Consider the following 13,587-nt stretch of genomic DNA (forward strand, 5'->3'; position numbering starts at 1 on the left):
ATTAATTGATTTTAAAAAATTTTTTTTTTTTTTGGGGGGGGTCCAGAGCGGGCTAAATATAGACTGCATTTCGGAGACTGAATTGTGGCGTGTCGAAATGAAGAGCATTATGAGAAAGTATGGATTTGAAGTCGCCTGCATTACTGCAAAGTTATAAATTATGAGGTTGGGCCTTTGATAAAAATCTCCCTTTCTCCGATAGGACCAAAACAAGTTGATGTCGTATGATGTAATTTCCTCAAACAACCCAAGCTTCCAGGAGAAGAGTCACAGAGATTGACGTTCAGAAGAGTGGGAAGACATGGGATAATGTCAAGAGGCTAGCCTATGATAGGTGAAGGTGGAACGCGTCCGTGTTTGTTCGTGATCCAGGGTGAGAAAGGCAATGATGAACCTAGGTACAAGAATTTCTTTTTCAGAATTCAAAATAGGGCCGCCCACTAAAAAGTCCAGATCATATTATTTAAGCTAAGTGAACACCCCGCGAGATGATGAAAGAGGGAGTGCCAATAGAATGACAAAAAGATTAAAATAAAAAGTCATGATGGAGATCTCTATGTGAATTTAGATAATGAAGCAGAAACCTGGGTTTCGACGGTACTGACGCCCGGATTTGTATTGTATCAGTCTTCATTTTACGAGGTAAAAGATATCACAAGCTCAGCTGTCAGGAAATACCGAGTACAAACACAAGGTCGAGCATGTACTTTTAGTTACGCCATAGATCTTGAGTCTTTTAGGGTGTTGGTTATTACGTGCTTGTCTTCACTACTTCGTCTTTGTCTCTGCATTTAATATTGTTCCACAATTAAAAGGGTTGCAACTCTTACAGGTGTGCGCAATGCGTTCGTCTATAATCATCATCATCATCATCATTGCCTTTGTCAACCTACACCTGGTTATAGGCCACCAACAACCACCTTAAGCTTTTCCCTATTCTGGGCTAGCCTCTTGATGTTATTCCAAGTCTTCCCACTTTTCTGTAAATCAGTTTCTGTGATTCTTCTTCAGGTTCCACGCGGTCTTCCCCTTGATCTTTTACCCTGTGGATTCAAATCCAACACTTTCTTTGTTACGCAGCTGCCTGATTTCCTGAGAGTCACTTTCTTTGTTACGCAGCTGCCTGATTTCCTGAGAGTATGTCCGATTCCATCTATAATGCGCTTACGGAATGTAAAATAAACATAAGCGAAAGATCAGAATGAGAATAAGAATGTGTAATACCTGATCTTCATGTCACATTTGTTGAAACATCCAGTAGAACAATGTCATAACTCAAATAATGCCACCTTTTGGGTCTAAATCTTCACTTGTCAAGGCCTAAAGTAAATGAATGTGGGTTGTTGGTGGGTGCTCTGGTGTGGTTTGCTTCTTCTTTCCTATGAAACATCTATCGTCCTCATCTCCCCTTCTTCTTTTTTTATGTTTGTTACTCTCTTGTAACACCTCTAATCTTCTGGCGCTCATATGACTTTATGCAGTTTTTAGCGCCGTAAAACCTCTACTAAAAAAACTAAAGTAAATGAATGAAAACCTTCTTTATAAAATATTAAAAATTCTTATCCCTTCCAAAGCTCCTGGCAAGCAAACAATTATTGTGCCGACCAGCGCTGCCTTCCCTGACCCCAACCTACGCCAAGACGCCGGTGGAGCAAACATACGTCAGCTTGGTATAACGATGTTCAATCTCATTTCTAGGAAGTCTCTTCTTTTTCTTCTTCTTCTTCTTTTTCTTCTTCCAATAAGATTATATTGATCTAAAGTTTATTTCTGTTTCCTTTACAAGTGAGGGTATGTAGCAAAACCTTAGAAAATCTAATTAACTTTGGGTTTAAAAAGACAAAAAACGGCAACATAGTAAATCTTTCTACTACTGACCATTGCGTCTCTATGCAAACGTGTTATTTAAACGGATGAGTCACACAATTCAAACCTACAGCCATCAACAAAAGTTAGGAGCCACCTTGACAGGCAGTCCTAATTTTTAAAAATACCCCCCCCCCCCACCAAAGACATCAAAGAATGTTTTAAAATTTTTGCTATGAAAGTGTTAATGGGTTACCAACGCGTACTGCAAAGCCTCCTAAAGGATCAAAACCTCCACGTGCAGCACGGAAATCCTCGGGGAATTTTAGCCAAATTTGCTGTTTTTTATCGACTTGTGTGCGACACCAAGGACTTTCCTCAGTTAAAATTTCTGGTGCACGTCATAAACGGACGTACGGTCTCGAACTGTGCTCACTTTGGTTGCAATATAAGCCACCGTTTGCCCAAAATCCGGTATCGCATCAACATACCACCAAGACGAAAGCTGAGAGACTTTGATTGTGCCCGAACTATGGCACGGCTGCAGGATGGAGTTGGAGCCCGAGAAGTTGCCAGAAGGCTTGCAGTGTCACACTCTGTCATTGTCCGCCTGAGGCAGCACCATCACGCCACTGGATCAGTCCAAAAAACGACCACGAGCAGGTTGACCCAAGAAGTTTACTCAGAGTGTTTGCAAGTGGTTATTAACTTTTGTTGAAGTCTGTAAATGAGTAAGATTTGTGGCCTTAGATTAACATGCCGAAGACATCTGCAAGTGGCCAAAACAGTACTATTTTAAGGGTTTATTAAGGTATTTATTACTGATCTGAAATACTACTTTAAGATTGACGATTAGTTCCGCAAGCAATTCATTTCCTGCGTGTTCTTTAAAACAAATATTCCGATGGCCCTGTGGACTTGAAGATACCAATTATTGTTTGCTGCAAGAAGGTACGTCTTCGTGTCCTCATTTTTTCATGATGCGTTCTTCAACATTAATTTAGACATGGTTAATATGAAAGGAAGATCTGACAACCAAAAAACAAAGATGGTTGGAAAATAGCTTCACTGATTCGTATCGATGTCTGTTCCAGGCAACTCTGCTCATTTGACGACAGCAGATTCGACTACCGCGGCAGAAGACAAAATGGGAGCCGGGCCCGTGATAGGGGGCGTGGTTGGGGCACTCGTGCTTGTTGGTTTGGTGCTCACGGCTTTGGCCTTCTTCAGGACGAGGCGAGGTGAGAAAATGTCATCTGTGAGCCATCGTGGTGAAATCAGGTAGATCTACTCGTCAAAATATGAAATTGAAGATACCGCAACTTTTATGGCGGTTTGGCAATTTCATTCGAAGTTTTGTTTCTTGGCTCAACACCTTTAATGACCTTTCAAAAACAAATTTCTGTTGTAGTTTACTGAAACAGCGTTGATTTGAGGCACAAACAACGTGGACTTTCAGCTTCCAAGGACTGTCAATCTATAGAAGTCACAAAACTTTGGCGACCGTTTTCTCACTAATTTTACCTCTGAAACCAGGAGACCCCATATGCTTCAATTGAAAATATCACAACTTCTTTCCTAGATAGAAGGGTATTTTTTTCATCGAAATATAGAAACATTAACGTGCTTTCAGATGACACCAAAAACTCCACATGCCCAAAAATTGACGAGCACCTGATCCCACCACGTCGTGCCTCATTTTATCCCTGTCGGGATACTGGTCTACTTCTTTTGTTCTTTTCCTCGAGACGAGGGGTGCTTCAGTGGTAACCTAAAGATATTAATACGGAATAGACGAGATTTATGAGAAAAAAAATAGTTTCAAGGAGAAGAAAAATTCTACAAGTTATACCGCTTCGTGCCTTCAGAGTATTATAGTTATTCATAGAAGGTCAATGTCTTAAGTTTCCCTTTAAAGAAAATGACAGAGATCTGCTTAATCCGCTTCATCAGTTCTTGTCAGTGCGCAATCTGTTCTGTGATAAATGCTCACCTTTTAGTTGAACTCCATCCTAACAAATCTCTTCAAAGTATAAAAGCTAGAACAGAGGAGAGAAACTACCCCCCCCCCCCCCAGAAACAGTTATTGTTTGCACTCCCCTCTCTCTATCTCTCTGTTTCCCTCTCTCTCTCTCTCTCTCTCTCTCTCTCTCTCTCTCTCTCTCTCTCTCTCTCTCCCTCTCTCTCTCTCTCTCCCTCTCTCTCTTTTTCTCCCTCCCTCTCTCTCTCCCTCTCTCTCTCTCCCTCTCTCTTTTTCTCCCTCCCTCCCTCTCTCTCTCTCTCTCTCTCTCTCTCTCTCTCTCTCTCTCTCTCTCTCTCTCTCTCTCTCTCTCCTTCTTCTCCTTAGTAAAAGAAGGTTTACTCAAGATTGTATGGTTTGTATTTACAGAAAGAGCAAAGTCATGTATGTGATTCAAAGAAACAAGGGGGTAAGAAATGCATTTGCCTGTTGGGGATTGAGTCAATATTGTTTACCATGTCAAATAGTCTCTGTTGACCACTAACCATTTCATGGACGTAGTCAAATTGTTCAGAAATATATTATTGTCAAAGGAAGATTTTAAAAAAAAGTTTGAACAGCGTTGTGCATGTGGTCTCCTTTCCCCAAATTATTGTTCTTTATCTCCAGGGTCAAATCCTTCGCTTTGCTCCCCTGCCCTGACAAAGTTACTGGAGTGTACACTTGGCGAGGCTGGTGCTGGGAACACACAACTTGCAGACGTCACCGCCGAACCTAACCGTCATCAAAACACCCACAATATCCATTTGAGGCCCAGAGAAACTGCTGGAGATAATACACGTTCCAACTCATTTGTTCCTTTGCATAAACGGGTTGGAAATAAATCGTGTCAGAGACAAAATCATCACAGTTTTGAAGTTCATAAAGACTGCATACATACAGAGTGTCATCAGTTTGACCATGAAAGTACTGAGCTTGACGAGAAGTTCAGAGAAACATTGTCTCTTGATGATACTTCCCCTCATTATTCCCTACCGAGCTACCTTAGATCAGATTATCGCCCGCAATCATCACTTGCGGAGGATATTTCAGATTTGCAACTTTCTACAGGTGATAGCTCTTCAGATCTTACTCATTTTCGAGTAGAAGCTATTATTCCTCCAAGACCATTCAGAAGCAAAGGTCCTCGTTCTCGCGTGTTCTACCAGACTGATATTAATGATTTCCCTCCTCATACGCGACAACAACCAAAGAACTCCGAGCAGGAAGAGCAAGTAGATTCCGGTCTGTGGCATGGAGTTGCCGTTCGGACAAGTGTTCACCCACAAAACAGTAATCAAACGAGATTCTTCGATGAAGCTGATCCACAGTCTCAAGATATTAGACCAAGTGCGTACATTTCTCCGGCCTGTGCCGAGTCTGACCCCGATTCTACTCGGATTAAATTTCTTCAAGATACGTGTGAGCCAGAATATCCTTCATCTGGATTTTACTCTATAGGTGACTATCACAGATCCTACAGTTTGGACAGTCAGCATTCGCGGGTCGGGAATATTCCTAGCGAAGAAAACGATTGTATCAGTGTCAACACTGCTCTCCTGGATGAAGAATTCGCGAAGATCAATCAACTCTACGAGGCGAAGACTGCACAACCTATACCATCAACGTCATGTTCGAACAGCCGAGAATGCATCAGCCTTGATAGGATATCTGTTTAATCTAATTAATTATGTGAACCTCACTTAACCTGTTGCTATCATATTATTGTTGAGCCTTTGACTCCACTGGTACGGTATGCAGACATTGCAATTCCGTCAAACTGAAAGCTCAACCTTGTGTGTTATGTTGTCATTGTACATTGGCATGGTATTGAACGTCCTGGTTATCACCAAATTCTGTTGTTGACTGAAGCCACGACACAGCTTCCTACTTTTATTGGCTGTATCGTGTATGGTTATCAGCAAGAGTACATTTTCGTTATGTTTTTTTTTATACTTAACACTTTTCCAGGACAATTTATGTTCACATACTGGATCCAGTGAGAGGCGCGATTTTTAAAACATTACCGACCAAGATGGAATGAAGTGGATCTAAAGCCGTAACCCCTTCACTGCCAGGTCCGAGACTTGAAAGGTGGAGCAAGTCTGGGAGTAAACGTGCATGCCTGCGTTTCATGAACCTCAGTTTATAGGTATGGGGTTGTGTGAGGTGCACGATGTTGATTTGTTTCAATTTGTAGTCTAACCAAAGGCCCAAGACAGTCCCGGACAAGGCAGTGAAGGAGTTTAACTTACCTCTTCAAACAAGTTTGGGCAGAAGTACTGGTATGTTTGTTTCAGGGAATAGAATAATAAATAAAACGTCCCCATTAGGGCCGGCGTCAACATAAATATTAAAGCTGACATAGCTGAAGACGCGTATTATCGGAATGAAGTATCTCATATACATTAATGATGTTCTTTAGTTCCTGACTCTTTAATTGGTCTTACAGGCAATGTCATGGACCGAGTGTATTGTCATTAATTGAAATTCGCAGGACACAACACAAAATTAAGATGTGCGTGTATTAATTTAGATGTATAGACCGTGATTTGTGTGTGTGTGGATGTGTGTGTGTGTGTATGTGTGTGTGTGTGTGTGTGTGTGTGTGTGTGTGTGTGTGCTCTCGCGCATCTGCGGGTGAATGGAAGTGTGGCTATGTGTAATACATGTAGTATGTGTACGAGTGTGTGCGTGCACGCGAACGAATGTATGCTCGTGAGAAGAGGAAGTAATGTAAGACCCCCCCCCCCCAAACAACACCAACAACAAAAACAACAACAAACGTTGGAAGAAACATTACACCGTAATAAAAATGCTGAAATACCAAGAACTCGTCTTCAAATTTGACATTTTATTTCAATCATAAGAACAACCGGTCATAGAATCAATACATTTACGGTATGTCAAAGAAGTCAGTCGAGGATATGGTCCTGCTTTGTGCAAACATTTTAAGCCATCCCAAAACAGGAAAATGACGGAAGGCGTGAAGGCGCTACAAACAGATGTCAGAATGTGACATAGCAAATCTTTAAACAAAGACGGTCTAACTCAGTGGTTCTTACCTAGGTTTGATGGAATCCTATCAGGCCTTCATTTGTTTGTTTGAGTAAAGAGAAGCACATTGACACAATCATGGTCATTTAGTGCTGGGAATGAGCAATATGAGACTACTACGGTAATATGTCGCAGTTCGCCCCACACTAGCCTTACATACCATAACATGGAGCTTTACTCAATTCCAGTACACTGGAAAAATCTTCTACAACAACGGAAAGGGTGGAGGGGGTGGGGGGGGGGGGGGGTGGGGCCACAAAAGATCGATTTATTGCTACTGTAGAGTCGCTCAGGACTTTTATCAGGCACCAAACAGTGGATTGAATCTGTAATATTGGGAATAAAATGAAAGGTTAAAGTGTCTGTGTTATGGTGATGTTAATAAACGCGACAGTGACTTTAAAAAGGACTAAGTTACACATAAAAGACCTTTCCTGTAGAAGGAAAGAAGTTAAATTGGGGAGAGGCCGTGGGGTTAAGGTATAGCCGGGATGTAAATGGTGGGGGAAGAGTGTTACAGTGAAATAGTAACACAACAGGAAAGACATTTCGCTAGCCAAGAATAGTTTTGAAACATTTGACGTAAAAAAATTCGGAGTTCCACAACATGCCAAGCTTTTTCGAATGCAATTCTTTGAATATCTTCATAACGACTCCGAATAATCATATGTCTTTGATAGAACAGATGGAACATTTGGTTTCTTAGCTTACGGTCTTAGTAACTCAAAACGGCCAAAACTGTCAGATAGAACTTTGACCATGTAATTTTAAGGTAGCGATTTGATTACAAGACGAGTAACTCTTGTGGGAGCGCCTACAGGAAAAGCCTAACGCGGGCAGTTTGACAATATTCTGCCCCACCCCCACCTATACTAGAGATGGATATTCATTACGAAGGCTTGCTTCTGAAATAAAGATAGGCCTACATCCTAGAGTGTGCTAAGGTAAACATTATAAGATGTCCCATGTAATAACTAAACTATGTGTTGCATAATAATGTTAAATAAAGGAATTGCTCGATTTAGGGAGACAGCTGTTGAGGTGAAAGTCATAGAAACAGCGAACCATTGGCTAAGTGGGAAAGGCATTTGACTACATATAAGGCGAGTGACTCTGCGTGGAATCCTGACAGAGTGACAGAGCAAAGCAGAACGTGCGCTGTTTGGCGAGGCAAAAAAGTACAAGGCAATGGGAAAACAACAGAAGGTACCAACAGACTACATTTTTGAGGATCACACTCCAACACAGTAAACCTCATCTTGCAAACCAACTTCTCCCTACCTCCCCCCTCCCCAAACCCAAACTCTACCAGCCCAAGAAATCAACAACAATAAAAATTGAAACAAAACCCAAAACAAACAAGCCCACCATCCCCCCCCCCTTCCGATTCTTGAAAAAAAAGATGATAAACGTGCTCTTTCTCATCCTCATGAGACAAATCAATGAATGCATGAATATGCTAAAAAAACGTCCTAAATGTCAGTAAACATCTTTGCAAGTTATGGTATACAGTCACATTCAGTAATTGAATGTCCTTCCCCCCTCCCTAAACTGCTCAATTGAATGAAATCAAACAGAAGGCACTTTTATATAACCTTATGTCATTTGGAGCACCCAAAGCCAATAGAAATTGCCCGCAGTGGTGGGTGTCGAATTCAATAGCACAGGAAAGAAGAACATCACTACTACTACTATCAGCATAGTGGTTTTACATTGAGCTGCAAACTCCTGCATTCATAAAACAAAAAAAAAACAAAAAAAGAAAAGAAATGAACATGATGCAACAGTTTATTTATAAAAAATATAAGAGATTAATTATTGCTTTATTCAGGCAAACAACTTGTCCACAGCTACAAAATGTCAACAAGCGCAGTAAGGCAAGTTAAAAATGATCAAGTAACAACTTCAAAGCTGAAAACGATTAACTTGAGGTTATAAACAAATTCTGAATAATGTCTATTGAACCTTACGTTAAATAAACCCCATTTCAGTTTGATTACGCTGGGCAGTTACATTCTACACAGCACACTATGCTGACAACAGGCATAGCTTGTAACACATTGAGTTCATTACCAAGCTGCAGCACGGTACAGACAACATAGCATATCTCATTCCATCTTAAAATGTTAATGATGTGATTTAAAAAACGAAGAATAAATAATACTGTATTGTCTCTTTTTCGAAGCAGGCATTCCACTGCCCTGAAGTCAAAAGCAAGATGATACTGTCCTAAACACGTCTGTCATAAAATAATTCCAGAGGCACCAGGACAGTATACTTGTAAGTCAATCTCCTTTTAAGTCAAAGTACAAATAATTGATATATATTGCAAAACCTTTCCAGATAATGAACCACTAGAAATATATTAAATCCGCTCAAAAGCCATCAATTTTGCATCAACTTCTGTGTATACATGCATGCAAATAAGGAGACGAATTATTTTGTCTGAATCTAATAATGCTGAGGTAGTCCTTTACACAGCCCCAGGTCTGGTAGAAATGTGCAGAACATTAGCATGCTATCACAGATATGACAACCAGGAACCTCAAAGACTTCATGTCATTAATTTATCATTTTTGGCTTCTTCATTTTGAATTTTTACAATCTATATCGCAGACTCATTTGCATCTTTCAGAAAAATAACAGCAACTTCAACCTTTGCAAACATTATTTTTGTCAGCAACATGAAACTAACAGGAAAGGAATCAACTACTTTAAACCATTCCCAAACTTTGATCGGTTGTAGTCCCACCCAAAACTAATTTGGAAGTTTTCAGAGAATTTTCAGACAGTATAATATATTGCAAGGCAAGTTATCACTGGTATATCTCAGAATTTAGCCTACCTCGAACAATCTGAACGAAACCTGAGCTTATCAAATAGCATCTTCATGTGGTCACACAGTAACAGTAACAGAGCTCAATACATTTAGAATAAATATCTTACGCCCTAGTTATGACAATGGTGTTGCGTGCAATTGGGTTAAAGACAAAAGATACACAAACACAACATATTTTTGCCCCATTTCATAATTTAGGCAACAACAGTTTTCCCATCAATATAAAAGCAAACAATTTTGACAAACGGAAAAGTATGCTTCAACGAATAAAATATTCACATATCTTCAACAGTTACGGCACAATTTCCCTCAAATTGTGAAAATCCCGTAATTTTTTCCCTCGCGTCTATCGATCTCTTTCAGCGAGTCTATGAGTACCAGAAGGCGTTTTCATGAGTGACACTTTTAGATACTTGTGGCTCATTTAAACGCCATAACAGCATTAAACATACAAGCAAGCGCCCTTCTCCTGTAAAAGAAAAAAAAAGCGCAACTGATTGTTGTGACTATGGCAAGGTCTCAGGCAAGGGTCAGCTGATTGTTTCGGAGGCTAATGGTTTGTAGTGAGGTCTTGGATGTGGCCAGGCCGGGACGAGCTGCTCCATGTCGCGGGAGTCCGCGGGACCTGTTGGGGGGTGGGGCTCCGTAGCTGTGCCGGATAGCGTCATACTGAGCACCCGCGCCATGTCCAGGCTTCTGCAGAGACAATAATACGTCAGCGGTATTAAAAATAGTTACATTTGAATCACAGTGGAGTCTGCTCAAAGCAAACACGGTTAATCCGAAAACAGCGGTAAACTGACAGTTACAAAAAAATCCCCGATTTTTTTTCTCCTTCAATTTGAGCATTCTCTCTAAATCGAAAATCCGGCTAAAGCCAAAAAAAAAAAAAAAAAAAAAATTCCGCGATCCCTCATTTTTTATAATAATACGTGAAATGCTGTACATTGAAGTTTCATTTATTGTTTATTCAAGACCAATAGAGCAGAGACATGGATTGTGTCTTGGGTTGTTGTTCACGGAGCTGTTCTAGAAAATACATGTAGTTTGTTTTCTCCACTTGAAAAAACGAAACAAGACGTACTAAACCCCCCCCCCCCCGATAAAAACAACCAAACACGAAGGTGTCGAATAGCTAAAAAGCAAGGAAGCTTAAAGACATAATAGGGAGTGGTGATTGTTCTGTAAAAAATCTTGTGGAAGTGCCTCTGCAGCAAAATGTAAAACGTGTTTTCACAGCTTATAAATCTGAAATAGGATGTGATTTGTCTGTCTTCCAATTTTCTTTTTCACGTGCGTTATTCTTTTGTGTCTGAGTTATCATTCATTGCCAGTCGCTAAAATAACGGTCACATTTCACCTGGAAACTGATTAAGACAACAAAAACCCCGAAAAAGAGTTCAACAGAAACGAAACGGGTCTCCCCATACAAAAAAACCAAAAACAAAACCAAAAACAAAACCCAAACAACTAACTACTAACCCCTTCCCCCAAGCACAATCATAGGATAAAAAGGCCTAGGCAAACCTTTGAGGGTGAGTAAAGTGATTTGAAGCCGTCTTAATTAAAAGAACTGAGAATTAACGTTCACCAGAAAGTCTAGTGGAAAAGTCACTTTCATAAAGAAATAACACACTGCTTTAAATGAGGACGTGGATCTTGTATCTTGCTTCTGAACAACGACAAGACAGAGTAAAAGGGAACAGTTTCTTTTTTGGTCAGTATCAGAACTGCAGTTATCACACTGAAGTACAAGTACAAGACGTCTCCCACTCCCAACAGACTTCAATACACAAGTGCTCTATGGGAGCAATGGCGACATGACGCCTCTCATTAGGTCACAATAACTTGCACATCTTGGCACGCAGTCACGGAGCCCATGAAAAAAAAAATCCGCCATTATTTTGCGTGAAAACGAGCCAGCATATTCGTTAAAAACATATATACATGTAAAACAACAAGAAAGAAAAAAAACCCTGACAGAATTGGTAACTAGTCTTAATTTATAAAATATTATAACACTGTGCACCCTACGCCGTTTCTTCAGAGGGTGTTACATGTAAAGAGCATGCGCAATGGCAACTGGCTAAATTCATTTCGCTTTGCTACATTGTGACAGCATCGCGCCTTTTATCAACGCAGATTTTAAAAATTTTGCGATCCTGTTGTTATGCGAGGACGAACATGACACTTTGGTACATTTCTGTATACGCTGTAAAACATAATGAAGGAAGGAGATAAACCGCTGCATCCTCTGGACATTTCAGAAACATGCGTGTAGGGTCCGATAGTGTCACAGCAGAACCTTTTCCAAGTAAATCAGACAGTCACATGCGTAGATATTTCGGCTTCCAGGATACATGGTTTCTAAATGTTATTATGTCTTACGCGAAGGAACGTTTCATCATACACTTGAGGTATTGTCTAATGCAAATTTGTGAGCCAAAGTACGCGACAAAATTATGCAACAACAATTTGAAAGGTATCACAAATGTGTGAAAAAAACCAAAACAACAAAAATGCGCACTCGTGAAAATATTAAATGAAACAAAGTTACAAACAAAACAAATTAAACAAAATGAGTAAAAAATAACTCAAAAAACAAAACAACCAAAGTTAAAGGAGAAGAAACATAAGACAAAGTAAAACCCAAACGTTCACTTATGAGTAACGACTTGAAAAATAGCAAAACAAAACCAAACGTTAGCGCACACAGGCTCTGGTACGAGTGAGTGGGCGGGGGTTAAACAACGGCCACTACAACTAAAACGTCCAACACGCGCACAGAAGAAAGGGTTGAGAATGAAAAAATAACGTCCATTTATCCGATTGGCAGGGACGTCCATTTATCAGATTGGCAGGGACGTCCATTTATCAGATTGACAGGGACGACAAAGAATAGCAGGCACAGGGCAACACCTTGTCAGATATTTAACGGAAAGTGATCAACATGGCTGCTAAAAACTTCTGCACGTCTGGAACCTGATCACTTTGGCGTACAATATGAAGGCAAATTAACTACACGTGTCACTGTATCTCTAAAACTCCTCTTCCCCAAAAACCGTGAGATGGAGAATCATAATTGTATTATTGCTAGGTGAGTTAAAACATTTTTAATTAGATTAATCCACTGTGTCCAAACGGAAATTTATTGTCTTTTAAAAAAATCTTCTCCATATAATCCGTCTCGTAACACCCATCTTTTAATGTAATCTTTACCAGCCTCGAGTTCATGTCATTTCCTATCTATTTACAAAGCAAGTCGGCATAATATTACAATGATGTCACTGCTAGCAGTTTTTTTTTTTCAAGGTTGCCCAATAAAATACAGACCATTGCAGTTCTGGCGTGTGATCTTCAACTTTGTAACACGGTCAAATGGAATGTTAGAATGTTATATCAACATGTGCTACAACTGAATAGAAAACTCAACAGGCTTGTCGTGTTTATGAACTGTCGAATACTAGAAATAAAAAAAAAGAAGGGCTTGGGGCATACCTAGCGTAAATGATCTAACTTGTGTCGATGTTGGCTTTTACAAAGATTAGAGGTGTTACAAAAGAATAAGAAATAAAAAAAAAGAAGGAGGGAAGATGAAGACCATAGTTGTTGAAAAGGAAAGGAGGAGCAAGACACACTAGAGCACACGCCAATCAACGACAGAAGCGACCCTCATGAGAGAAACCGAGAAAAAGCATGAATATATCTATTACATATTTGGCAACTTGGAAACACATAAGTCACTTTACCCAGAAAAATACAACAGCTACAGAGTTGAACGTTGGCAAGTACTTGTAATAAGATAGCTAGATTTGTCCCCATGACAGAGCCCGATTTTTAAAAAAATTATCCATTTCCTGAATTTAGACAAATATATTATTTGACA

General features: G+C 40.0%; 2 protein-coding genes across 6 annotated transcripts in view; one reads left to right on the plus strand and one right to left on the minus strand.

The window, feature by feature from the left end:
* Positions 1-6,701, plus strand: part of LOC101861465 — a gene marked incomplete in the record, with an annotated part of 10,007 nt that extends 3,306 nt beyond the window's left edge. Inside the window, 3 exon segments of the mRNA XM_035972218.1 lie at positions 1,575-1,670; positions 2,901-3,047; positions 4,436-6,701. Coding sequence (XP_035828111.1) covers positions 1,575-1,670; positions 2,901-3,047; positions 4,436-5,484 — 1,292 coding nt within the window.
* A 1,936-nt stretch (positions 6,702-8,637) lies between these two features.
* Positions 8,638-13,587, minus strand: part of LOC101861687 — a 50,335-nt gene continuing 45,385 nt past the window's right edge. For all 5 annotated transcript variants that reach the window (XM_013087647.2, XM_005107612.3, XM_005107610.3 and 2 more), the window contains one exon: positions 8,638-10,397. In XM_013087647.2, coding sequence (XP_012943101.1) covers positions 10,221-10,397 — 177 coding nt within the window. In that variant the 3' untranslated portion in view covers positions 8,638-10,220. The remainder of the gene's footprint in view (positions 10,398-13,587) is intronic.

The sequence above is a fragment of the Aplysia californica genome, unplaced genomic scaffold (assembly GCF_000002075.1).
Source record: "Aplysia californica isolate F4 #8 unplaced genomic scaffold, AplCal3.0 scaffold00615, whole genome shotgun sequence".
Classification (NCBI taxonomy): Eukaryota; Metazoa; Mollusca; class Gastropoda; order Aplysiida; family Aplysiidae; genus Aplysia; species Aplysia californica.